At 40.6% G+C, this 27,715-nt stretch overlaps 3 protein-coding genes across 4 annotated transcripts in view; 2 read left to right on the forward strand and 1 right to left on the reverse strand.

The window, feature by feature from the left end:
- Nucleotides 1-10,568, forward strand: part of MYO7B (myosin VIIB) — a 46,488-nt gene extending 35,920 nt beyond the window's left edge. For both annotated transcript variants that reach the window (XM_015637766.3, XM_015637767.3), the window contains exons 41-49: nt 2,267-2,372; nt 2,508-2,621; nt 3,477-3,564; nt 4,668-4,774; nt 5,231-5,416; nt 6,274-6,390; nt 7,224-7,307; nt 8,016-8,135; nt 8,894-10,568. In XM_015637766.3, coding sequence (XP_015493252.1) covers nt 2,267-2,372; nt 2,508-2,621; nt 3,477-3,564; nt 4,668-4,774; nt 5,231-5,416; nt 6,274-6,390; nt 7,224-7,307; nt 8,016-8,135; nt 8,894-8,977 — 1,006 coding nt within the window. In that variant the 3' untranslated portion in view covers nt 8,978-10,568. The remainder of the gene's footprint in view (nt 1-2,266; nt 2,373-2,507; nt 2,622-3,476; nt 3,565-4,667; nt 4,775-5,230; nt 5,417-6,273; nt 6,391-7,223; nt 7,308-8,015; nt 8,136-8,893) is intronic.
- Nucleotides 10,569-10,879: 311 nt separating this feature from the next.
- The window catches only part of LIMS2 (LIM zinc finger domain containing 2), a 30,300-nt gene continuing 13,464 nt past the window's right edge, over nt 10,880-27,715 (reverse strand). Inside the window, exons 4-10 of the mRNA XM_015637770.3 lie at nt 27,455-27,575; nt 18,908-19,057; nt 17,930-18,080; nt 16,780-16,872; nt 15,840-15,888; nt 15,578-15,653; nt 10,880-14,780 (exon numbers count right to left, since the gene is read on the reverse strand). Coding sequence (XP_015493256.1) covers nt 14,633-14,780; nt 15,578-15,653; nt 15,840-15,888; nt 16,780-16,872; nt 17,930-18,080; nt 18,908-19,057; nt 27,455-27,575 — 788 coding nt within the window. The 3' untranslated portion in view covers nt 10,880-14,632. The remainder of the gene's footprint in view (nt 14,781-15,577; nt 15,654-15,839; nt 15,889-16,779; nt 16,873-17,929; nt 18,081-18,907; nt 19,058-27,454; nt 27,576-27,715) is intronic.
- On the forward strand, nt 20,540-27,003 carry GPR17 (G protein-coupled receptor 17). Its single transcript, XM_015637771.3, has 2 exons — nt 20,540-21,101; nt 24,578-27,003. The coding sequence occupies exon 2, from the start codon at nt 24,608-24,610 to the stop codon at nt 25,637-25,639; it is 1,032 nt and encodes a 343-aa protein (XP_015493257.1). The 5' UTR covers nt 20,540-21,101; nt 24,578-24,607; the 3' UTR covers nt 25,640-27,003.

Below are 27,715 nucleotides of genomic sequence, written 5' to 3' on the forward strand. Positions count from 1 at the left end.
TCATCACCACATATAATTACTTGACTCCCAGAGCTGGGTATATCAAGCATCCTAAAGGGCATGCAGCTTGGAATGATGTCGCTGATGATATCCTGACCTTAATTTCTTTGGTGAGGCAGTGTGTCCTTGTTGAAAGGATCAGTACAATCAATTCCTGTTCTTTGAAAAATCCCAAATGATCAGAGTCCTGACTCTTACCTGGCTGCTTGCAGCAGAGCACTTCTCCATCCTCTTGGCTGAAGCAACAAGACCCCCAAACCACAGTGCTTCCTCAACTTCCAAATGAGTTGTTGTTCAAAGGGACATGACACGACCAGAGAGAGGAGAAGGGCTAACAGGATTTCAGGAACTGTAGGGAAAGGTTTCCCTAGATTCCTCCAAGCACAATCTAACCCATCTTGGCCCTCTGAGAACAAAGCTTTGACATCAAGATTGACTCCAGCCTTCTCCCTTTTGATGGTGTTGTGATTTACCACTTGCCTGCCACAGACCTCATCAGTAAAGAATCTGCCCAGTGATTTTTTTCTCCCAGCTCCTCCATCTTCCCCTTTCTCTCAGGCTGGGCCACGAGTTTGGCCTGTGAGCCCCACGGGTCAGGCTCTAGGGGAACACTAACACAGTGGATATCCCCCTTGCAGTGGATGGGGTTTGGAACTGCTGGGGAAATGTCATCACACATTGAACTCGCTTTTGAAGTGTCTCTGAAATGTGTGGCAAGGAATGCTATTCATCCTTTATTTCTATGGAGAAGACTTAAAAATTCCTGCCTCCCTATATCATGTGCTATTCATGATCTAAGCCCTGTTGAGCCATACAGAGCTTCTTTAGAGAGAGCACATAGAGAGGGGGAAGCAGAATGGGTTGTTTGGAAGGAGAATTTTATCTGCTAAACTGCCCCAGATCTGGAGCCTGGGGATGAGAAGTGAAACAAAGACAAATCTTGTCTTCTAAGAGCAGTTATTTTCCCAAGATTAAACTTGCATCTGTTTAGAATGGAATAGATTAGATTAGTACAGAATAAACTATTTCAGTTGGAAGGGTTCTTCAATGATCACCTAGTCCAACTTCTTCCTGTAAGTAACCTGGTCTCTTTGGAAAGGGTAGAGCAGGCAGCTCAAAGGATTGACCTACAGTACATACAGGGGAAGCCAACTGAGCCCCTGGGTACACACTTTTTCCTCCACAAGCCTCTTTACAGCTTCATCCCCAGCATCCTGGCCAGGGAACCACCCTTATGGCTGTTAAGCAGATCTCACCTTGGCAGTGAACTGCTAGCTCAGACTGCAAGGAGAGGTGGGTAGCCCTATGCCTCTGCAGCCAAACTGCTGCAATTCCTTGAGCTCCCAGGGCCTCCCTCTGATGCCAGTTCAGGAACAGGTGTCTGAGGAGGGCAGGTCCATGCTTTGGACAGAGCCTGCACAGTACAAAGCACATGCGGTTCAGCTTGGTTACAGTAAAGTTTTCCTTCTCCAAATGGAAATGCTCCTTTACTGAATGGAAAAAAAATAGTTTTCAAATCCATAGAATTAAAGCTTGATTTCAGACTAACCTCCTGAGAGAACACCCCAGTGTGAGAGGCCCATAAGGTATGGTGCTCAAAATACATGAACAGCCTGCTTGCTCTGTGCCACTGAGGACAGGAACTTACCAGCCCCAGGAGGTAATTTGCTAGATTTGTTTTCACTTTAACTATGTCAATGTGTTGGCATGACTGATACTTCAGGGCCAGTTCCTTTGCTTTAAAAGGCAGCTTTGCTCTGAGGTATAATTTCAAAGAAATGGTTTTGTACAGCTTAAGCACCTCCTAAGTCAGAGATTGCACTCCAGCTCTTGTATAAAACGCAATACTTTCAGCAGCTCTCCAGACCTTTTTGGTTTGGGCTCTGAGTCCTTTTGTATCCAAATACATATTTTTTTGCTGATGCAGGAATTAAGTAAAATGTATTTCTCCTCATAGCCATTACAGTCAGACTTCAGTAAGGAAAAATGCTGCTGAATCAGCAGAAGAGGCAATGGTGCTGGCTAGGAAGGTGCCTTATTCATGCAACCTCCAAGCAGAGCAGACTTTTACTTTACATGCTAGTAAAACCCTCAGTTTTTTGCTGTTAATACACTGATTTTGCACTGGGGTGGAGGAGGTCCATTGGAGCCTGCCCCATTCACACAGTACTGGCATTTTGGAGGGTGTCTGCTGTTTGGCTGGAATACTGCTCATTTCTTTAATGATTAAACTGATCACTGTTATGGTGGTGGTGACATTTTCCAGGAGTGGCTGCAGGAAGTGGGCACCTCATCCTGTGGAGGTTGAGGCCATCTTACAGAACAACACTAAGATCTCACACAAGATTTGCTTCCCCAATGAAACAGAACAGGTGAGCAATTATTTGTTTTCCCAGCCTTGACCGTATTTCCAGCCATGATGTGCTCATCCAGGAGCATGTATGAAGACATTCAATATTCTTATTTTTTCCTCTCCTTTGTGTAACAAGAGTCTTGTTATCTCATAGACATTTGATGTGGGAACAAACACCAAAATCCAGACTCTGTGTCAGAACATTGCTTCCAAATTGCAGCTGCAGTCCTGGGAAGGTTTCAGCCTCTTTGTGAAGATTGCAGACAAGGTAACTCCTTCTTGACTCTGGCAGGGTAGCCAGACTGCCCCTCCTCTCTTTTTTATTTACCAGACCACCTAAACAACCATATGAAACCAAGGACCAGAGCAGATGATTACTGCTTTTGTCTTACTGAGAGGATACAACCTGAACTTGAACTTTTAGCACCTGAGAGTTATTTTGAGTCTCTTGAAAGGGCTGGATGGAGATGCAGAGTTTCTATCGTTCTGCCAGTACCCAAGTGGCACTAAAAGCAGAGAAGATGTAGGCTTTCTGGCAGCTGCTAGGATGGTTGCATACTGCTGGATTCAAGCCTTTTTCACTCTTTGTCCAGATATGCTGCACATGTACAGTGTGTGCTAGGATTAGGGAAAGTGGGGGCAACCAGCACCAGTTAATTACTCTCTGGTTTATTGGGAGCCTACCCTGCCTGAGCTGAAGCTTGGGCTGGCTGTCTCGCTGAGAGGTCCCTTCTCTCTTAAACTGTGATCATGGCAAAGGAGCACTAAGCCCTATCATGGGGAATTTCTGGTGTGCTGCCTTCCTGAAAAGAGAAACCCAGTATGTAACAACACTTTACAAAGAGAAGACGACTGGGAATAAGGTAGGCATCTTCAGCTTGACTTCAATAAGCAACCTGGAAAGCAAAAAGCAACAGAAGATGCAATAAAGATCCCCATATGAAACATAAGTAAATTGAGCCTTCCTCCTCCTATTTTTCTACTTCTTTCCTGCTATAATTCTGCCCTCTCACCATAGACAGGGAAATAAAATTGAGCCTGATACTTGGGTATGTGGCGCAGGCAGTATTTTATATGATGTTCTAACCCCTCCTTTCTCTCCTTCATTGCTTGGGCTCTGCAGGTGATCAGTCAGAATGAAGCAGACTACTTCTTTGACTCACTAAGGCAGGTGACAGACTGGAACAGAAGGAACAAACCTGGAAAAGATGGTAAGGAGATTGCCAGCATGACAAGAAGTTGCATGAGATGCTGTGCTGAACTGGAAAACAGCTGATCCATCCAGTAGGATTCACTCCATCTTGAGAAGTATTTAGCAGAGTCTTGTATCATTTCTGTTTGTACATACATGGTTGCTGCCTGCACCAGCAGCAAGATCCAGTGATGCAGCCAAGCACTGGTTATCAAAAACACTAGGACATTTCTGGGCTGGGGAGAGGGGAGGAGGGCGTCTCTCCAGAAATTTTAAATTGGTAAAAAAGATTTTTTTGACCTGTTGTATCCAAAACACACAGCTGGATACAATCAAGTTAGATAGGTTGATCCTCAAATACTAAGAATCAGCCAACATGTGCAAATAGGTTCTTTACAGAGTGTCATCACATTTCTTGGGTTGTTAGAAATTTTTTAACCAGGTTATTACCTGGTGACACCTAAACACAAGTTATGTTGTGAAGGAACTACTTGTTAGAATAAAACAATGTAATACTAATAACAGCAATTCCTTGCAGTTACTGTCCCATCCCCTCCTCCCCTGCAGATAATATACATTTTGAAATCTACATCAAACTCAAACTCCACTCAAATTTCCTATCAGTTTATCCTGACCTCTGTGTATTTCAGGACAGCTGAGATTCAACTCCCTGAGGAGTGGAAGCTCTGTGTATCTAAGACTCTCTAACTTCTCTTCCCTCAGCTGATGCAGCTGCTAGGAACTCTGAAAATCACAGTATAAAGATGTGGGTGCACTAAATCACAATTAATTTGTAGAAGCACAGCCATCAGGGGATGTACTCACATGGGTGTAAGAGAGTTCAGATGTGCTGCATGCCAGCAGGCAGCTGTCATGAGCACCAAGAACAAACATTCACAGTTAGTCCCTCAATTTCTCCTCCCTCTGATCATTGCATGAGCAGTGTCCAGGAACTGGAAACTAATAATTTGTTGTCACATAAAATGGCTGTGTTGTTTTGTTAGTAATTTTGTTTGTTGCTATTTAAACCATAATTACATTTCTGAATGAATTCACAAGCCATTTATAAACTGTAGAACTGTCAGTGACACAGAGAACACTAACAAGATCTGATCTCCTTAGGGGCTGCTCTGTCTGTGGCGTATGAAGTGTACTTCATGAGAAAGCTGTGGCTGAATGTCATTCCTGGCAAGGATCTGAAAGCTGATACCATTTTCCATTACCACCAGGTAAGCAGCTTTCTAAAGCAGAGGCATCTTGTGATCCAAGAAATACTCCTGAGAAATTAAGTCTGTAGGAGTATTACTGGCCTGTATTATACAGGCATTATACAGGCTCTAGAGGAATGCCTCCTCCAGAGGGGGGAACAGCTCAGCCTCAAAACAGATTTATTTCTCAGTGTTTACACCTTACCTATACTGAACACGTTAAGAATACAGCTCCTTTACCTTATTGTACTGTGGAAATGCTCATCTTGCTCCATAAATCAGAGACTCACAGAAAGTTTCAGGTTGGAAAGGATCTTTAAAGATCATCCACAGAACCTTCAGAAGGAGTCAAAAGTTCTTAGGATGTCCTTGGACTGTATTTGGCAAGATTTGCGTCCTGACCTCACAAATTTCGAATGTTGAAGTCAGTGTTTGCTTTAGCCCATTCTGCCTGGATTCAGAGCTAGTCTCTTCCAGGAGCTGCCAAAGTACCTCAGAGGCTACCACAAGTGTTCCAAGGATGAAGCTGTGCAGCTGGCAGGGCTGATTTATAAAGCACACTTCAACAACGACCGCACACAGCTGGCAGCCATCCCCAAAATCCTGAAGGAGCTGGTGCCAGACAATCTGCTCCGAGCAGCGTCACCAGATGAATGGAAGAAGGTAAGAACATCAGCTTTCATTAGTCATATTACATATACAGAGCTTTAGTAGAGAAAAGACTCTTGAGGCACACTACATTTTTGATCTGATGGTCTTTGAAAGTACAGTAGAGAGATGGTATTGAATATTGCTGGATTTGCCAGCAGAATAAAAAGAGGATTTGCCGCTTATAGTCCAGATTTTACATACTCTACCAAAATTCTGAAAGATATCTGCAGGCCTGGATAGCTTATCTGAAGTGTGCATCTTTCCTGGAGATACTGATCTATTTCCAATGCCCAGAAAAAGTTAGCGATACGAGAGTCATTAAAGGGATTCGGAAGTTGAGGATATTGGACAGAAATAGAAAATTAGGGTGTCTCACAAGTATTTCTTGGCAGCAAATAAGTCTCCTTGAACCATGTCCATGCTACTTACAGCAAGACTCTTTTTATCCACAAAAAGGGCAAGGAAGTTTCAGCAGGTACTTATCGCTTAGTCTGCTGAGGAAAACACAGGACATCCTTTTAAATACTAAGGGAAAATTCACCCTCCATTTTTCAGCCAAAGATGTAATACATGTCTGTGGGTGTTGAACACTGGCTTTCTGAGTTTTATCTCACACTGCCCCTCTGCCCTGAAGTCCACTGCCTTGGGCTGCTGGGCTTCCTTCACCCAGCAGAGGAATAAGGAACACTGGAGGGTTCTGGCTTTACCTTCCTACATGGCAGAGCAGCTGTTTTGATTTTCAGTATTCTGCTGCTGGGGCAAAAAGCCTGATTGTGGTGATGAGCTGATTCTGTCTTTAGTGCTAAGGCTAGGCATTAGAAACCTGCCTATCCAACTCAGCTGGCTTTGTATCCTCTTTTCCTAAACAGAGCATTATTGCAGCATATAGTAAACATGAAGGAAAAACTGTGGATGAGGCCAAGATTGCTTTCTTGAAAATGATACACCGGTGGCCAACATTTGGATCAGCCTTTTTTGAGGTGAAGGTAGGTTTGAAGGCCTGTGTGAGTGGATTTGGTCATAGATCCAAGGGATACAGACTGACCATAATTCCATATCTGAAAGTAAAAATACATGATAAAGCAGAATTTCTGTAATCCATTGAGGAAAACTCAGTTCCTTCCAATTTTTGAGATGGATTCTTTATCCATTCTGAACTATGCTTGTTTACTGACAATGTTGTTACGCTAGGTATAATGCCTCTACTACAATTGTGTAGTAGCTGTAGGGGACTAAATTGTCCTGTCATTGCTCTCCACAAGAAAATGCTACCAAATCTCTTTCGTGACGCTTCCCTCAGAACAGAACTGTACTAATCCTCATGTCCTGGAGTGGATATCACCCAGTAATAACTTCCCACATGTTACCTTTAATTTCTCCTCACTAGGCTATTAAATAGTTTGCAACATATGATTATAATAATATTATATTATATAAGTATATATAAAACATAATATTTAATAATAAAATGTAATACATATTTTATGTTATATATAGCATAATACATAACCTTAAAATATATTATAATAATATAATAGCTAATACTATAATTATATAATTATAATTTTATATTATATAAATTATTATAAATATAATAATCTAATTATTATTAAGCCTGTTATCAGACAGCATAGTAAATAACGGACCTGATTCTGCTGTCATGTAGCATTTGCTCAAGTCATCTATATATGGCCAAACTGTTTCAGTGTTCATTTGGGAAAGAGAACAAGAAGCACTGGACACTGTTGAAGGTCACTAGGCTCCTGATAAAGATAATTTCTCAATTTTCTGCTTATCTTGCTGTGTTACTCATTTACAGCAAGCCTCAGAGCCAAATTTCCCAGAGATTGTACTGATTGCAATCAACAAGCAAGGAGTCTCACTGATACATCAGAAGACAAAGGTAACAGCTGCTTCTCACAAATTCATCTAAGGAAGGACTGAACAGACCCTACTAATTTAGGAACAGTGATAGGACCTTGGAATGGTAGGAGAGGGTAGAGGCTCTCTATTAATTTTCTGACTGAAACTGAAGAAAATGTTACTGGCCTCAAATCTCTTCTTTGCACTTTCTACACTGGAAAGGAATAGAATAGAGCATCTCTGAGAAAAGACATGGGAATCATGATAGACCTGGCAAGGTGGTAAGATCAGGAAGATGGGTGGGCAGTGCACCCAGGAACCTGTTTCAGAAAAATGCTTTGCAGGAAGCCCCAGATGTCTAAAAGATCAGGCTGAATGGCCATATTTAGGTGCAGTCTAACCCTAAGAGTCTGATCTTACCAAGTTCTCAGGAAAAGGGAGTATCACTATTTGCTTTCAATAATGAAACAAATGAAAAGCTCGTTTTAGATTAATGTAAATCTAATAAAAGTGTGCTAATGCAAAGATCAATATATAATGAAAGAAAGTCTCATTAGTGTGATTAAGAATTACCCATGTGGTGAAAATACAATATTCCACTAATCTGGATGCAAGAACCACCTTAATCCACTATTTTTATAAATGAAGTGGGAAAGAACAAGAATTCTCTGGCTCTACAGGGTTTCTTATGTAACAGCCTGTTTTCATTTGAGAAATGTTCTATAGATGAGTTTGTTTCCTCTTACAGGATATTTTAACAGTCTACCCCTTCAATAAAATCTCCAACTGGAGCAGTGGGAGCACATATTTTCACATGACAATAGGGAACCTGGTACGAGGAAACCGGCTCTTATGTGAGACATCTCTGGTAAGAAGAGTTTTGCCATCTTAGACACAACAAAATCCTGATTTTTCTTTTACAACCAGGATTGCTAAAAGATGGTGTGAAAACATAAATACCAGTGCAGATACAAAAAGTATTCACTGCTGTGTCAATAAAATTGACATTTAGAACTGGTTCAGTTTATATATAATGCTATCTGATGCAAAGCTGTATGACACAGGACACAAAGAAAAATAATAATTTCCCAAATTCTTCCAATACATCAAAATTCTATCCAAGAGGTTAAGACTGCAAAGCTAGTTAAGAGGCTTTTTGTCTTGCATGTCTGCCTCCAGTTATGTAGTAATGCCAGCCTTGTAAGACTTCTTATTTTCCAGGGAGCGGTGCCACCTTTTTAACAATTGGTTTCAGATTATTCACAGTGTCAGAAAAGCATCACTGTATTAATAGTTAAAAGTAGGTTTGTAAAGATAAAAAAAAACATTTAAAGGCTAACTACTCTGACAGAAAAGCTTGGATTCTTAAATGCAAGAATCTTAAGTACAAGTCAAGCTACAGAGTGAATACCAAGGAGACAGTAGAGCTATGCTCTGTAAAGTTTTGGAAATCTACGAATAGCAGACGGAGGAATGGATAAGTTACAACTGAAACAGTGACAGATATTAAAAGAAAAGATGTTCATGCAAGGAAGAACCTAAGAAGATTATAAACAAGGGAGGAAATGAGTTATTTTTGCCTCTGGAGCTCTCTGAGAGATGTAAGACTTCTTTCTTTCCTGACAGGGTTACAAAATGGATGACCTGTTAACATCCTACGTACGCCTGCTCATGAATGCTGTAAACAAGCAAAAGAACCTCCCAGCCTGAGAGTGGAAATAGAGCCTGTGACCTGTACTTGTGCCAAACTACCTGTAATTTCATATCCCAGAAGAAATGCCATTTAAAAAATATTAATCTCGATGATCAACCTTCTAATCACATACTGAATGAACTGAGCTGCTGAAATACTACTACAGAAGAAGCTCAAGTGAGCATGTCCTTTCAAATATCTGTAACACTTCTGTCGTAGATGTAGTATGAGAATTCCATTCAGATATTGGATTTAGAGAAAGTTTAGATGACTTTAATATTCTATGGGAGTGGGGAAACCCTGTGAGAGCCCCTTCTAATAGCCTGAATCTCCTCCAAGACAGACACACATTAAGAGCTGTCTTCCTTTTGGAAAGAAAATGCCTCTTTATTCTATGTGCCCTCACCAAAGGCACAAACTCCAAGTCTTTGGAAACAAAGGTAACGTAATTATTTTCTTCCTCTTGGCAATTCTAAGAGTGGGGAGATGCCCTTTAGTTGTAGATAACTGCACACTTTGAAAGGTAAGATGCTGGGTTTCATCCTCTGGTCCCTAGGTTACATGCTGCACATTACAGTAGACTGTCAGAATGTAACTGCCCTTCCTGCATGCTGCTAAACTTGCAGGCTGTCCCCTGACTTACCAGGGCCTTGCTTAAATGAAATAGTCTTCTTTTTTCCACATGTTATGATGCTCTCAGAAACTAACAACCGCTTTCTACTGCGCAGTTTCTAATACGCTCTGAAATGAGTCTGGGGTTTGGGATCATCACTTTTAGTTGGTCCTATTTCAAGATACAGATGAGCTATTCAGTGCAAATCAGAACTGAAGAACTCAGTCTAACAGAGGTCTGTTGAAAAGAGACTTTTCTGCTCTACAAAAATGTTCTGTTTGGAGTTATGCAGACATTCCTTCATGAGACAAGAATAATAGCTTTAATTTGTCCTGATCTTTTCTGCTTCCTGTTTAGCAGACAGTTTCAGTGGTAAAATTTGATTCAGCACTTGTTCATCTCTAAGAGCTTTGTAGAAACATAGCTTGGGTGCCACGGGAACCAGAATGTGCTCTGAGTCTGTAAAGCAGATCTAGACTATGGTGGGAGTAAGCTTAGCTGCTTCCCCCTCAGAAGAAGTACTCTTCCCTCACTCCCAGCAAAACATGAACATGTCTTAAAGCATTTACACCAAGTTCCTTGAGACACAATCTGGCAGTGCTGGAAAAGCAGCTCTGCTTGATCTCTCAGTTTTGCCAATAGATGCACAATGGTTCTCTTGTTCCCTCTGACGTGTGTGTGAAATTCAAATGCTGGTGGGAGTTCTGTATATGGGTGGCAGGGAAGAGCCCCACTCTCTTTGTGCATCTAAACCAGTGCCACACCTGTTAGAATAGCTGATCTTTTTGCAAGCAGTTAGATGCTCCTGCTGTATTGTCCATTGCTGGCAATGGAAACACTGGAGTCTATTTACCCAGAGTGGTTTTGTTGCCCAGTGTCTGATCTAACTAACTAGCTGTAAGTGAGAAATGTTCAACACTTCACCTGTACAAAAAGAAATTTTACAGCCAAACTGTATTATTTCTGGTTTTTAAATAAAGACTGCAGAAAATCAACCACAATGTCTTTTTTTAACCAAGAAAAGTGAATGTTTGCTCCAGATCCATGTAAATCTACCAAATATCCACTATATCCTGTAAATGGCCATAGCATCCCCTCTGCTCATTACATACACAACACAATTTGTACAACACAGCCACTAAAAGGGTGATACCTCTTTCTGCAAATCCTCATCAACCAACACATCACCACAGAAGCAGCAGAGGTCCAAAACGTGAATTCACCATAACAGTGATTTCAGGTTTCAGCAATCCTAGAGTTTCTCAGAGTGGGTAATAGTCTCTGGCTAAGCACTGAAAAGATGGTATTAACTGTACACTATACAATTTTAATTTCTTTTTTTTTTGTGTAAAGATTTAAAATGTATTACAGTTTACTTTAATACAAGAACATACAAAGGCACAGTATTACAGCATTTCAATCTACAATCATGTGTTTTCATTAAACAGCTCAAACAATGTGTGATAAAATGAGAGCTCTACATGGTGCAGAACCCATCAAGGCCTGAACCAAGGGAGGGAGCTGCTAATTCTTTTCTCACTCTAATACCCTCAGCACTTAACAGTGCTTTACAGGCTAGTAATAACCACAAGTATTACATGCTTGCCTGCAATCTATTCCTTCCCCAGCCAATCACTCATGAAAGAGTGTCAGTCATACCATCTAATACCAACCATGCCACATCAGGAATTCTCTGTACAAAAGGCTGACCAGTGTTTGTCAGCACTGCACAGACTGCTGTAAAAACACCAGGACGCAAATCCTAGAGAGCAGATTAGTGCAATAAAGAAAGACTGCAAGTGATTAGCATACCCTTTGAATACCAACAAGCTTCACATACCATGCTTTCTAAAAACAAAACCATTTTTTCAAGTGTACTCAGTGAGTGTTAGTGATTTTAATTAGGTATAAATATGACTGTAAACTGTAAGTCTATAGTATGAGACAACATATTTTGTTAAGTGTAGATTTCTGAGCCAAGTTCAACCTCCATATAAATCTCTACTCTCCAGTGATGTGATGCATAGGAAGAATTTAGCCAACAGGTTACATTACAGTAATGGAAAGAAAGCATGCAGCTTATTTCTTACTGACACCTTGACTGTATTTATTAAAAATAAAACAAAACCCAACCTGTCAGCCTACCAAGGCGCTAAGGAGAACTTGTGAGTTTGCACTATATTCTGCTTGGTTTTTAAAAAGCAGACTGACAGAAGTAAGGGAAGATACATTTTTTTAAACCATTTATAGTTATTTCTCCTACTCCTTCAATTCTACTCTCACACAAAAGGTATGTTGGTAATATAAACTACTGTAACTGCACATTGCAGGCTATGGGCAGCAGAAGTATAAGAAAACCATTGTGAAAAATTAATAATTTAAGAGAATATATATAATCCCCCCATTAATATAGAGATGAGAGATCAAAATTATTCTTTTCACCAATTAATTTTGCAAAATGTTCTGAAGATAAGGACATATTCCAAATCCTAGAGAACTGAACAGCTTATCAAAGGGAATGATATCAACTCTCCTGTGAGCTCTGAAGCTTTCTAGGTCTGCCAGATTTCTAACATGAGACAAGATGAAAGCACATACTAAATCTTTACTGGCAGCACAGAAGTAATGCCATTCACCTTCACATACATGCATTTTCCATTGCTAAATGTGAGAGTGGCCACTGAAAGAACATTGTATTACCTATTGGCTGCTAGTTATTTAATCCTTCCATATTTACCAGGAATGTGTGGCTGTGTTCCTCCACTACTTCCCAGGAGGCTGGGGATACACAGCTGCTCAGATTCAGCATTAGACAAGGCCTGTGACTGAGATTACAGGAGCAGACTGGAATGTTTTATGCTGAGAAGAATCTGCATAACATACTGAGCTGCATCTAGGTCAGAACCTCAAGTGTTTTATGCTGTGACAAAATGCCAAACAGGTTTGATTGTAAATAGGGGTCATTGCAGGGCCACACTACTGCATCAAAAGACATGCTGTTCTTTGTGCCCCTAAACTAAAAGACCATTTTAAGGCAGGTGAGAGAACAGTGAATAGCCACATGTTCTCCTCAAGCAGTGACAAGCAGCTACTATTACTAGAGTCTACAATGCAAACTGGTCAGGAGAAGATGAAAGAGTTTACTGCTAAAATTAGGCCTATCCCTTCATCATTGTTAGAGTGGATACACTACAACCCAGTTAAAAGATTATGGTAACTTACAGCAACAAAAAGCAAAGCAGCTGAGGGGCAGTGAGTTAGCAAAGACTGTGAATATCTAAGAGATGGTCTCACATGTGGGATTCTGATCAGTTATCCAGGATTTCCCAGCACTTCTTTGGTATCACTGGTGCAGTTCCATGGGTCCAGATCCAGCAAGCATAGTAACACCATTCTAATGTGGACTATTGCCCCAATCCAATTGCTGCTCACACACAGAAGTGGGGAAGCTTTAACTACTTGCTACCTAATTCCCCTGTGGCTGTGGGGTGTTGTCTAGGCCCAACAGCTGTGTTAATCTGACCAACTAAACCAGACACTTTTTGGAAGATTTAAATCATGCAGTGTTTTTCAGCCTTGCCAAAGGGCAGGTACAGTCTCACAGCTGTTCATGGAAAGGGATTTTCAGGCTGCTTAGCTTAGGTCAGCACAAGGAAGTATGGGGGTCACCTCTGGGGGACTCAGAAGCTCACTGGGATCATACATCAGGCAGGTGGGCTCAGGAACAGCACTGCTGATGGCTCACCTCTAAAGAAATGTTGAGAATATACAAAACCAGTAAATTTCTCAGCACCTTGGGTTGTGGTAGCAGAGAGAGTAGGAGCAGCGAAACCTCACTGGTGACAGACAAAATTACAAGGGAGGACTATGTGCTTGAGATGTTAGCATCATGTCTGAGATCCTCTCCTTAAGTACACTCAGGTCTCAAAAAGAAAATGAGCAGGACTCTTATTGGGGTAAAAATTTTAAGAAAAATGGGTTTTTTTTTCTGCATACACCACACATTTGCTACAAACTGTAAAGATTAGAAACTCCTTCATGTAATTGGGCTTTCTGGGGCATGACCAACAAGCACATACTTGGCTGGCAAATAAAGGGAGAATGGGAAAACTGAAGTGCTTAAATTGGTACCATATTATTTATTCAATTTCCTTATGCAGAAGAGTAACCAGTGCTCCAGCCACACTGCCTCAATAAATATCAGCTATGCCAATGGACAGGACACGCTTTATGTTGACCAGCAGAAGCTCTACCAGCCATGTAGTAGTAGAGAACAGAGAAAATTAGTATCAGTTCTAATAAAATGTTTAGTTTCCCACAGCCACCTTCTCCTTAAGGAGAGCCCAGCTATTCTGAAGAGGCTCACAGCTGAAATCTCCTTAGTTCTGAGATGGAAGCAGCAAAGGAAACTTCTTAGCTGTCTTAACTCTGGGCCTAAGTGGGCAGTGCAAATACCATAGCTATTGGTTCCTAGGCTTTTCCAGTAAACCCACAAACCAGAAGGACTGGGATATGGGTTAGGGCACCCATATGCTCTCTGTAGGAATCTGGACAAAGACCAGAACTTTTTGCATATAGTAAAGAATGAAAACTTTCAAACTACTTGCCTATATATTAAAAAACCTAAAAATTGCTTCACACAGAGTAAGAAGAAAAATTCTGATACTCTGACTGAAAAAGAGCAAATCTGACATTTCTTCCAGCCCTACATTTAACCACTTTTTCCAAATTCCTTAGATTAGAGGAGTGGAAAGAGTAGTACAGTTCAATTGAGGAAGTAAAGACTGTGTAAAACTCCACAAAGGCAAAATGCAATGTTAGTAGCAAATTAATAATCAGCCTGTGCACTGCTCAAGCAGAAATCATACTCCTCTTCCTGACAGTGTTAATAGACAATTGCTTGAGAAAAGGGACAGTCTAGATGCAAGAGACATCACCAGAAGCAGGGGAAGGTGCTACTTATCTTTGGTTCAGCCCCTTAGTAATTGCTTCTGTAATCAACAGCTGCAGTGAGCAGCAGCTTGTGTTAAGAGTGCAGTCAGAAGACTGACAGACCTGCTTAAGCGGAGTTTAAATCTAAAGCTTTAGGATGGATCTTCTTGGATGCCAGCTCTGACAATTTCTTCAGACGTTTCTTCAGCTCCAGAGGGAATTTCTCATAGCACTTCTTGCACACAGGCTTCATGTCAAACTCCACAAATTTATTCCTTTAACACAAAGAACAGTTATTAAATGGTATTTGCAAACTATGCTTCACTAATTCAAATCTCCATACATCTGCATCAGTGTTGTTGCAAGTGTTCTATTTCATTTATAAAACAACTAATTTCCTCATCTGGTGATGCAAGTACAGAAATTGGGATCTGATCAGTGAAGTCTTTAGTACTGCTAGGTAAATAAGGAACAAGATTTTGCTAGTTATTCGAAGGTAACAGTCTAGAATAATAGTTTTGTTACTGTAGAATGCAAGTGCCACTTCAGAGGTCCCCTTTGGGATGAATTAGAGCTCTTTTATATGGCCAGTGGAGCCAACCCAGCAGAGTAGGATAAGGGTTTAAACCTGAGAAAGGAAAATTGTAAGACTACTTTTTTTCCTTTCCCTCTTCTAGATATTTGAGGTGAATAACACAGTATTTTATTTCAAAATAATTTATGCAATAGCAAATATTGTCATTGAGGGGAGCAACCACAGTTAAGGAGACATGGAGGCTGTGGGTTGTTCAGGACAGGCAGTTCCTCAAAGTTTAGAGCCTTCCCTCTGTGCTGATGAATGAGTTCCCATCTTACCCAACCTTCTTACAGAATAGATTAATGAAGGAAAATAAATCAGAGAGGATGCTGAGTGTGAGCTCTCAGTGCTAAAATCAGGAATTATAAACACCTGCTGCCACAGAGAAAAGGTGTATTTGCCTTCAGAAAGGCAGTGGCTCATGGCTCCTCCAGGCTGATACCCTGCCTTAGGGACGAATACCCCACATGGTCCAAAATATAAATACTGACTTACTTCAGTGTGAGCTTGACATTGCAGGTGGAGCAGGAGAAGCAATTCACACACCAGGCCTTGTTAAGAGCTGATACCACTGCAAAAGTAAAAACACCAAGTAAGAGGAAACTGACGGACTATTTGAATTCAGATTTATACCCAAATTCAAATGAGGCCAGATGTGAAAACAAACACTGTTGTCTTGCAACTGTGGGACTGCAACAGCTGCACTAAAAAAAGAAGCAAGGACAGCAACCCAAAACAAGGAGAGAACAAATCTTACCATCTCCCTCTATCACGTGGCTGCAGTTGTAGCAGACATCTCCAAAGAGCTGCACAGAAAAAGAAATAAGAATAGGAACTCATGTTGCTGACTACTCATGGTCCCCAAATTACACAGCTGGTGTGAACATTAAATACTAATAATCAAAGAATTCCCAGATACAGCAGTGGCCCTCAGATATACCAATTTAAATCTTCTGAATAACTTCTCATACACTTGCCAAATAGTCCATGTTCCTTTGGATCTCACACCAGTAAATGCTACAAAACCTTTTTTGTTGATGCCTCACACTCTAGTACTGTTATGGGATCTTAAAGTCCTCTATATGTGGCAATTGGAGAAGAAAGGATGGGTAGAGTATGATCCTTAGTGTAGACAAACATCTCCTGATGCTCAAGTACAAACACCAAAATAGAACTACTGCTAAAATACAGCTACTATCAGAACAGCGACTCTTACCTCTTATGAGAGACAGTCATTTATCTGACAGAAGAAAATATCAAACCAAAAAAGTTGTTCACTCAAATCACACCAAGAAAACAGGGTTTGATTGACTTTTCTATGTTTTTCTTTTTTTATTGATCTACTTTTCTATGCTTTTGACAACACAACAGTTGCCTCAGGCCCACAGAAACAAGTAATTATCAAAGAAGCCCACACAAACACATTAGAAGTAAAATTACAGGGATATTAATCTCAACCCATAGTCAGTCAATGGCACAAATTAAAATCAGTGTCCCCAAGACATTTCTACTCTGTTTCCAGCATTGCTTTTCTGACAAGAAAAACTATTATTTTTCTGCTAAATCTGACTAATTTCATACTATTTCATTACATCTACAAATTCAGATTATGCAAAATCTGCATAGCTTTGCATATAAAAAACATGAAAGAGCATTTGCCAGATACAAGTACCAACAGCACAGATGGCTAAATTTACCTGATTATAATGAGTCTCACAATAGGCCAGCCCTTTTTTTTCATAGTGTCGGTGCCCCAAGAATGGCTTTTCACATTTGGCACAAACAAAATGCTGCAAAAGAAAAAAAAAAACAAAAAAAACCACCCATGGCAGGCAAAACAACTTTCACATTACCAGGGAAAAACATGTTCAATACATGACACTTGATCACAGAACAGTTTGGGTTGGAAGGGATGTTAAGGCTCATCCCATTCCAACCTGACCTTGGACACTTCCAGGGATGGGGCAGCCACAGCTTCTCTGGGCACCCTGTGCCAGGGCCTCAGTACCCTTACAGGGAAGAATTTCTTCCCAATATCTAATCCAAATCTACCTCTTTCCATTTAAAGTTGTTACCTCTTAATGTTTTAATAAAGCACAGACAGGAAAGATCTTTATGGAAGAAAATAAAAAAAAAGTAAATAAAAAAAGGAGATATTTAGTATTTAGTCTATTTATAGTAATTAAGAGCTGTATTAAAGATAGGTGGAAGAGCTGCTGGAAGGGCAATCATCTTGTGTTTATCCTGATAGACTTGTGGATTACTATCTTGATTGTTTCAGGGATGAGAAGCAGGAACATAAATATAGTTGGTATGAATACACCTCAAATGAGCAGCAGCATCTCTCTCAGGTCAAGTCCTAGGAGGCATAAATAACTGAAACAAAGATCACTAACAATCTTCAGAGCGAGTTGTGATGACCCAGCTGAAAGTTATAGAAAAACAATGAGCTGAAAAGGCTTAAAAAGCAAGAATTGCTCAGCTTTCAGTGAAAATTCCAGCACTGTTATGTGCCTGATAACTCGAATTGGAGAGGATATATCCAAGTACATCATACAAAATATGTAAATTTATTAGTATGTAAATGCTTTTCAGTGAACCCTATTCTGCAAGGATCTTTAAAAATATTAAGGTTATTACAGTTGTGAAAACAGCTTTCTTAGGAACCCTGATGGCCCTGCTGTAACTTATTCACCCACAGAAGGTGAAGACAATCCGAAACATAAGCAACTGGGTTTTGTCTTAATTCATACACTACAGACCACTTGCACATCTACAGCTTCCAAACAGCACTAGTCCTCTTCCAAACCAGCTCTTGAAGGAAGCTGCAGATTCAGAGGGTCTCACCTCAACATGCCATTGCTTCCCCAGAGCATTGACCACTCGGCCCTCGATGGGCCTGCGGCAGGCTCCACAGATGGGGATGCCCATCTTGTCGTGGCACGGCAGGCAGTACAGCTCCCCCTTCAGCTCCCGCGCCTCGGCACTCAGCTCCTTCCTGCCAACACAAACACGGCCCTGAACAAACAACACCGAGGGAAACTCGGCAATGCCCAGCAGGAAGTGTGGGAAGACTAAAAGTGAAAGTCAACTTAGGCAACATTCACACTACAAATGCAGTCATTAAGTTTAGCTAGTGAAATACAGTTATTGTCAACTCATCTTTCTAAAATTGCCTTCTCAGTTTGCCAGAGAAGAACATATGTGGAACATCATGTCTGCAGCTGGATACTCTCACAGACATATGAGGTGCACTTACATGGACACTTAGAGTGTCATGCCAAGACTCAAGGTATGTTTGAATGGGAGAGCTCAGGTGCAAGCACCATCCTAGCTCAGCACTGAGACATTTAATTGCACTGTTACCCATTCTGGGGCAGTACTGTGCCCAGTTAAAATGCATTCATGGTAAGTAATTCAGGTCAGACAGGTATCAGCGTGGCAATGGACAGTGCCACAAGACTGACACAGCTCACAAGGCCATCTTTTTTTTTTCTATCCAGGAATTTAAAGTAAAACTATTTTGGGCAGCATGGTAATTCCTATCTTTGGAAAACTCTACTATGGCTATCTGCACACAGCCTTTCAGATTTTCATTTTCATCATAAACTAGCATTATCCAATTTTAGAATAAAAGAATATTGAATGGCAAAACAAAATTAAAATTCCTGTAGTTTTTCCAAACTTATTTCAGTTTCTCCTCACACAATTTCTATTTGCTCAACAATGTGAAGGCAGCAAAGGTTAGACCTTGGGAAGAAGGACTGCACTGATGACTCAATGTCTCTCTCCTTTTTTGTCAGAGTTTACAGTATGACAACATACCCACAGTGGGTGCAGTTGAAGTGATCTGGATGGTAGGAATCATTCCTAAACATCAGAGGCTGCTCATCAATTATCAAGTGGCACTTCTGACAGATGTACTTGCCCAGACCCTTTGCTTTTTCACGGTTGTGGCATGGCCTGCACAGGTGCCTGGTTAAAAAAAGTAGAGGAAAGAAAATATTAAAAAACTCTCCTAAAACAACATATACTACATGCTGTAGGAAGTATTTTATGTAACAGAACTGTCTTCTGAGGTCAGACTAAACATAATTCAGTTTGGCATCCAGTGTTTCACACCAGTGGCTCAGAGAAGAATATGAGTATAAAGCAGTCACACGGTTATATTTCCTTAGAATACTACTCCAACCATTCACTGATTCATATGCCATCAGGGGTATCACCCAGGCATTCTTTTAGGGATCCTTTCCAACCCCCTAGATCTTTTCTGATAGCTGGGCAAGGAAAGGTGGCAATACCTCTGTCTGTAACTAATGGACAACCGTAACAGAGGCATTACAGCACTGGGAGTCAAGAAGAGAGAATACAGTGTATCAAACCAAAAGGTATTGCTTGAATGCCTTTTACCATGTATGGATTCCTTAGTCTTCAGTATCTATGGCAAAAAAAGAGATATTTTCTTGCCTACAAACTCCTTTCACTGAAGTTCCTAAGTTAAAGAAAATTAAGAACGATGCAATTTTATGTGGTAAAAGCAGCTGTATTCCTAGCAAATGCTCTTGAACACATTACAAGTACACTTCTAAACAGGCAGATAACCCAACTTTCTGGTAGAAAAGCTCAGGCAAAGGCATAAAAAAACTTGTGAAGTCTGATGGAAGCCACCAGTTTTATCCCAATATTTAGGAGCTCTGAGGAGAAGCTGTTCAGTTGACTTGCCTATTACTTACCCCTCTAGCTGCAACGCTGTGGGCTGGGAATAATTTATGATAAAATAAAAATTTCAGAGAATGACTTATGTGGGTTGCTTTGTCCCAAAAATCAACAAGTCTGCTTAATTCCTTTCACTGTATCACTATGCCAAACACTCACTGAGATTGACAGGTCATTCTCAAAACACATCAGACAAAAGAAAAAGTTCAAATGGAAAGGGCAGATTTATGGGTTAAATAGCGGGTTCTTCACAGAGCCCCTTCCAGAATTCCGCCCTGATGAATTACTTACCCTTAGATCTGTGAAATGGGGATAAGAATACAACACATGTTGTTGTGAGGCCTCAAACATTTATGACTCTCAGCTGGCAGGTGCCCATCTAAGTGCTAAGTATCATTCTTCTTCTCTCCAAATCTAAGCCCTTCTGTCAGCAAGTGTCTCTGTCCAGGGCTGGGAGTACTGTCCGCCCAGACGGAGTCCAGAAAAAGCAGACAGCACCCCATTATAAGGAAACATGCAGCTGTGCTCATCTCAGCATAAAGGCATCAATTTTATTCAGCACTGTCAAATGCAGAGTAATTATACAGGGCTGGACATGGGACCCTGAAGCAAGAGTCCTGAAAGAGACCCCTCTCATTCAGCTGAATGAGATGCCTTCAGCCATTTGCACTGATAAACCATTATCAACCCCCTCTCCACTCACAAACCCTCTGCCCTCCCACAGACCCTCTCTATTGGAAGCTAAGGGAAGTGTTGGACAGGCTAAGCTGTTACCATAGCAGCCTCCCCTCTCCCTCACCCCACCATTATGGAATTATCCCATTCTGAAATGTCCTGTTGTGCCTGTTAATACTAGATTTCTCCCAAACAATGCATCTCTCCACCCTCCTAAAATAATCAGAGGGCTCCAAGGATTCTGTGTTTAGGGCTGGGGGTTCAGTAGCAGCCTTCAGTAATGACCATGAACACTGGAATATTCATGCAGGATACTCATATCTATACCAGCAGAAGCAGCCCCAGTGCCAAGAGCTCAGCTGGGATGAAGACTGCTCCTCAGTGCTGGGGTGTCCTGTCCCCTGCTCTGTTGTGTGACTGAGCTGATAATGTGCTATCAGAGTGAGGAGGACACTATATAGAGGGGCTCCCCTCTCTGCTCTCAGCAACTCTGCAACTGTGCATTCTCTTGGAATCATCTTGTTTGTTCTGCTCTGCTTCTACCTAGTTTGCTGTCACCAGAAGGAGTTTGTTGGGATATTCCCCAAAAGGACCCTATACTCCACCCACAGGACTGCATTATAAAGAGGTAAGGGACCCACTTTTGTTAGCAGGGGCTTTAGGAGCTTTTTTTTTTTTTTTTAGGAGCTTTCCTAATGGCATTAGTTTTAGCTGGTGCCAATGAGGAGCAGAACACATACCAAGGTGGATGAATATAATGCAAATGTCTGAATGTAAGAACAGGCAGCATTTTCTGAACTTCAAAGATAATTTTCTCACCTTTCTTTATATCACTCCTTCAAAACAAAAAAGGTTTTTTAAACTTTTGTACCTAATGTATAGCCATTTGTGCCATTTGTATGGTATGTCTAGTGCTCTCTGACACTGCTTTGATGCTCACAAAAACAAGTATTTCAGCTGAAATACAGACTCAGCAGAGACTGGTTTTCAGGAGAATAACTTCAGTCAGAAACTATTTCTAATTAAGAGTACTTTGAGTGAAAGATAGGAGACACTCATTTGACAAGATACTGAACTCACAAAAATGCACAAACCAGTACAATCATACCAGAAACTGTTCTAGCTGAGAGGAAGAACAGGAATTTCTGATACCTACCACAAACCCTAGCATATAGGTCAGTTTATCTGCAGTGGGCTCCAAAGTAGCCAGGTAATTGTGTACAATGAGCTAAGGATTTCCCCTGCTAGTTCTTTCATTAATGACAGACAGAGCATCTGCTGAGAGACTGCGTTATGTCCACACTGACAGCCTTGTGGATTGTTCTTTTGCTTGTTTCTGAGCAGAAAGGAACCAGGGCATGAAATATGGTCAGTGTGCATGCATGTATTTCAAATGAGCAGTGACATCCCCATTACAGCTCAGCCCTTGGAGCCTGGGATAATGGCTCATCCCAGAACAGTGCTCTGTTTAGCAACACATAAATCACTAAATATTCATGCAATGTCAAGAGTGCAGTCCAAGCAGAAATTATTGGATAATGAGCCAGACTCCTAAAGGAGTTTTCTGTCTGTGGAATGAAAGCCTCTTGCATCAGATAGCTTAACACACACTACACATTCCAAGTAATTTGTGAAGGTTTCTAGTTTGCTCTTAGCATTTATACAGACTATAGGAATTCCAGTGCTTTGTCTGTAAGCAATAAAAAACTAAACACATGTATTTTAAATTTATAGGATAAACCCAAGGAGAATAGGACTGGAATGGCAAATAACTGCAAAAGGTTTTCAGTACCTTCTAGAGAACACACTGTCAGAGAATTATTACTTTTCTAAAGCTGTAAAATTTTGTTGAAAATATGTGAAGTCTAAAAATAAGCTAAACAATCAACTCGAATGATGTGCTGCCTTTTTACTGAACTTACTCAAGTGCTACACCACTATTTTCACCCAATAACTAGAATTACAAAAAAATCCCCGAAACATTAATGTTGAAATTTAAGTTTCCTTTTAACTTAAAACATAAGCAAAATTAGAAAGAGGAGCATTTCCCTTTTCTGTAACTTCTAACCAGACAATGAAAAACATCTCCCTTCACCTTACTCTAAAAAGTAAATTAGATAACAGCAGCTCTTCTATGAAGGCTGGCATTTGCAAAGACTGAATCTATTTCAATTTTATAATTAGTTCTAAGCCTCTCTCTTCCTGACACTGACATACTGGGCTTCCAGATAGCTCTGACTTTCTCCTTTCTACTCCAACCCACACCATTTTGCACCAAAAGCACATCTGTATAGAAATCCATAGCAGACTCAATGCTGTCATCAGTGAGGGTAAAAATCTCAACTTTGAATCTTGCCAATTCTAAGTCTGGCACTGACAGCTGAATCTGAATTTCCTAGACCTGCCTTAGGAAATCAACTCAAATAGAATTGGTTCAGTGTATCACACTGTTAAGCCCCTAATGATTAGCTTGTAAAAAGGGAAAAGTCTGCTTATTCCTTCACTTTGAGAACTGATTTAAAGCATTATCAATAAGACAAGAGCCATCCCAGTCTGTTCCATCAGACAACTATGCTTTCTGTTTTTTCAGCTGCTCCAAGCCACTGTTTACTGCTTGCTCAGGTGTCACAACCATGGATAGACCAATGTTTAGCCATAAGACTACCTACCCCTGACAGGTGTCACCTGATTTACACTTTTTGCAGATGAAAAGCATAATTAAACGATGGGCCTGACACAAAAAAAAAAAAAAAAAAAAAAAAAAAAAAAAAAAAAAAAAGGCTTAATAGCTAGAACATGAGGTGATAAGTAGCATCACAAATTAACAATCAGTAAAAAGGCATGGTCTCATGTGTTTCTCTTTTGGTATGCAACAGAAAAATACATATTTAAAATAATTCCATCCAAGGAGGACAAGTACATGAGTGAATGTTACTATCCCATATAAATTTTAAACTTTTGGGTTCAAGAATACTTGCAGGCTTTACTTTGTAAGGGACAAATGAATAATATAAACAAAAAATTGTGGCCTCTTCTGTAAACTTGTGACTTTCACACAAAAAAAATATGCAGCAGGGAATTTTCCTTTTGTGTGTGAAAGCATAATTTCACAAGTTTTTTTATATGTAAGGACAAAAGGGCTGTACAGTCTTCCTTGCACATGCAATTGCAAGTAATGGTAAGATAGCAACTTGTTATAAATACTCAAATCCAAAAGGGTATCCAGGCAATGCATGAAGTAAGAAGGGCCCTCTGTGGCCATAGGAAGAACTTCCAATTTCTGAATTTCATCCAGTCCCTCTGCTGTTGATTTTCTCTCTTCAACTGTGAACCAAACAGAAGTGATCCAGCACACAGATCTCCAGCTATTCCAGTTTTCTGTTCACCTCAAAGTAACAGCAGCCAAACTGAATATATTAACTACCTTGGAACTGTTCTTATATTTTCCAGTATATTTGTTTGTACTTAATCCCATTTCAGTTCTCTCTGATCCAAATACTTTTACACATCTGAACAATGAGTTCTGTTTACTAAAATAATGCTCAAATGTTTTCAGGAACCCTGTGGATTTTTTTAGTAACAGCAATACTTGACCTGTCTTTTATCTCTTTTAAGAACGAGACAGATATTCTAAGCTAGATCACCTTCCAACAGACACCTGTGGTCAGAAAAGCTGACTCATCAGGAATTCCTTGGTCCTGAATCAGGCTTTCAAACTGAAACATGGCAAACACTTTCTAGTTAGATACACAGAACTCACTCCTACTCCTCTTAACCGGACACACAAGCATCTCAGTACCTGGTTATACAACTGACCTCAGCACAGGCTGGAGACAAGCTCATCACCAGCTAGCCAGCCCTTCACTGGGGTTCCTTCCACAGGAATTACTGCTCCGGTAAACTCAGCTGAGCAGAGGCTATTCAGAATTCTAATATAAGGTTTAAATTCACAGTGACCTGTCATACTAAACACTGATGCTAGCAAACAGGAGATATTGCTGACTTTTATGTGTGGGTTTTTGGGTCTTTTGTTGCTTTTTTGTTTTGTTTTCCATAAACCCAGGCTCTTTTGTAGTAATACTGTCTTAATTCTTTTACACTTAGGGCTTTTTTTCTTCAGAACTGTGGGGAAAAATGAATGGACCAGCAGCTTCAAGCCTGCTCTTCAATTGCTCAAATCAATCAAATTTCGCTTTGGAAACATCAGAGCAATGTGGCAAAGAGACACACCTTGAGAACATGATTTTTGCCACTTTCTACTTTTTGGACTTCATCCTAGCTTTTGCTGGCAATGCCCTGGCACTTTGGCTTTTCATCCGGGACCAAAAGTCAGGCACACCTGCCAACATTTTCCTGATGCACCTTGCTGTGGCTGACCTGTCCTTTGTGCTGATACTTCCCACCCGGCTGGTGTACCATTTTTCTGGTAACCATTGGCCATTTGGTGAGATCCCATGCAGACTCACTGGCTTCCTTTTCTACCTCAACATGTATGCCAGTATCTATTTCCTGATGTGCATCAGTGTAGACCGTTTCCTGGCCATTGTTCACCCTGTCAAGTCCATCAAGCTCCGCAGGTCACGGTATGCCCACGTGGCGTGTGTCTTTCTGTGGGTCATTGTTGGTGTGGCAATGGCACCTCTGCTGCTCAGTGTGCAGACTGTGCACATGAAAAACACAACTGTCTGCCTGCAGCTCTACAGAGAAAAGGCCTCACGTCATGCCCTTGTGTCCTTAGCAGTGGCATTCACCTTCCCCTTTGTTACTACTGTGACTTGCTACTTACTCATCATCCAGAGCCTGAAGAGTGGGAACAGAGTTGAGAAACACCTGAAGGAAAAAGCTGTCAAAATGATCATCATGGTCGTGATGATCTTTCTAATTTGCTTTGTACCTTATCATGTCAATCGCTACATTTATATTCTCCACTACAACGGGACCAAAGCCTCCTGTGAGACACAGCGTCTCCTGGCCCTCAGCAACCGCATCACTTCCTGCCTCACCAGCCTCAACGGGGCGTTCGACCCCATCATGTATTTTTTTGTAGCTGAGAAATTCCGTGAGGCTTTGTGCAATCTGTTTTGTATTAAAAAAACCATAATGTTGCCTCAAACATATGAGGGCAAGACAAATGAAAGCTCACTAAGTGCTAAATCTGAACTGTGAACATGACTCTTGTCAGTGTCAGTGGTTCGTCTTAAGAGCACCCACTTCCACCAAAATCAGCTGAGAGCACAAATATGCAGCAAGACAGTCCACCCAGCGTCAAATTCACCCTGAGAAGGGAAGTTTTGTTGTTTTTATGGGGCTGCCATTAACAAGAATCCCTCTGACCATAGAGAACACCTGTTTGTATTGCTAAAACTGCAAACTGAAGGACAGTTCTACTGATTTCCAAGAAATTAAACTGAGGGTTGAGCACTTAGGAACAAGGAAGGGGACAATGAGGGAAATGGACCCACGAATGTTTTTTTTTTCAAAGGACTTAATTCCCAAAGCACTCAGTGCTTCCTCTGCACAATGCATACAGCCTTATTTAAAATTTCACATTGTGCCAGCAGTAGAGATCCTCTCCTGAGACAGACCTGCCTGATGGAATTTGCCCACATTTGCACATCTTGTTCAAGTCTCTGAATTCAAAGTGTTTATAAGTAATAGGAAAAAAAATGATGACAAGAAAAAAAAAAGGCCAGAATGAAGCAATGAACCCAGCCTAGACAGGAATTAAGACAGAAAAGATTCTTAGCTTTAAGATGGTTTACAGTTCTTTTTTGTGACTTATCTGGCAAGACTATTCCTTCACTATGCATAAAGTAGGGATTCTCTTTATTCTCACTGATACAAATTGCATCTAGCAGAACATGCCTGAAGTGACAGGCAGACTAGGGTAGACCAGGTACAATTGAAAAGGGAAAAAAAGAATGCAAGAGTTTACAATAATATTTACTAGAAGACTGCTTCAATGCTATGGAGATAAATATTATAGAAAAACATGTAGCAGGTAAAATACATTATTACATAGACACACACACCTATCTCTGCTATGCTTTTGGGAATGAGTTCCTTACCATTTTAGACTTGGTCCACAAATTAGAAAATCAAACATACTTTATCTTGCTTGAGCTTTTTTTATCCTGACTGCTTCCCCAAAACACCCTAAGTGCTATTCCAACAGCCCATTCTAGCAAGGTGAGGTGCCAAAAGAAAATCAATTATGCCCAGCTCAAAAAACTCAGGCACAGAAGTTGCATGCAATATGAAGAAGATGAGGGAGTTGAGAGGACTCCCTACTGGACAGTATATGACCTTTTCTTCCTTCCTTCACCATTACTTAGTGACAATATAAACTCTAGGAAACTACTAGGCTTTGCTCATAACGTATGAAAGCCTAAAATTAACTCTGAATTGGCAACACTGTCCGCTAACTGCTGGATTGTCGTATTTTCTTATAATGGTATGCTTTTGTATAAACTCCTTTTTGTATTTTTGTTATTTCTGAATTAAATGCATTAATCAAGCTCTAGGATTCATTTTGATATTTCTGCACTTAAAATGAATGATTTCTGAATACCAGTGGAATCACAGGCTGAAAAGACGTAGCTGTAATCATTGTGTTATTCTTTTGGCCTTTTGCTACATTTTGATTTCCCACTCAGCTGCTTACTTGATAATCAACCTGCCTGAGATTACATAATCTCTTTTTCTCATTTATTATGTAGCCTTCTGCTTGAAATCCCTGAAATCTCTGTCTTCTGCTTGAAATCCCTTTCTTTTACAGAACCCATTCACTAGCCAATAAAACTTGAGTTTCTACACGTTTCATTGGATAACGAACTTCCCACCTAACAGGTTACTCCTAAAATTCTTCTGTACCTTATCAAGCTTTCCTTCTCAGTGTAAAACTAACTGACCACCCTCAGCATCTCACAGCTGTATCAATAACACACTGATAAAACTTTCTGACCTCCTGCTCCATCTTACCTGCCAGCATTCTTCACAAAACCCAGGTCAGCAAGGGTTACATCACAGAGCTCACAGCGGAAACATTCTGGGTGCCAGTTGTTGTTCATTGCCTTAATAACACGCCCAGTAATGAACTCACCTGCAAAAGGAAAGCATGAGATGCATGCAGAAAACAGTCTTATCAAAATCTACTATCCTTCATAGTCCTCCCACTGTAATTCCATAATTACTATTACAGTCTAACTGTGAAAAAAACCCAATTATTCCCACAACCAGAAT

Source organism: Parus major, chromosome 9, assembly GCF_001522545.3.
Source record: "Parus major isolate Abel chromosome 9, Parus_major1.1, whole genome shotgun sequence".
NCBI classification, from domain to species: Eukaryota; Metazoa; Chordata; class Aves; order Passeriformes; family Paridae; genus Parus; species Parus major.

Excerpts from the sequence above, each read along its gene's own strand:
- GPR17 (XM_015637771.3), top strand. The coding sequence starts at position 24,608 with ATGAATGGACCAGCAGCTTCAAGCCTGCTCTTCAATTGCTCAAATCAA.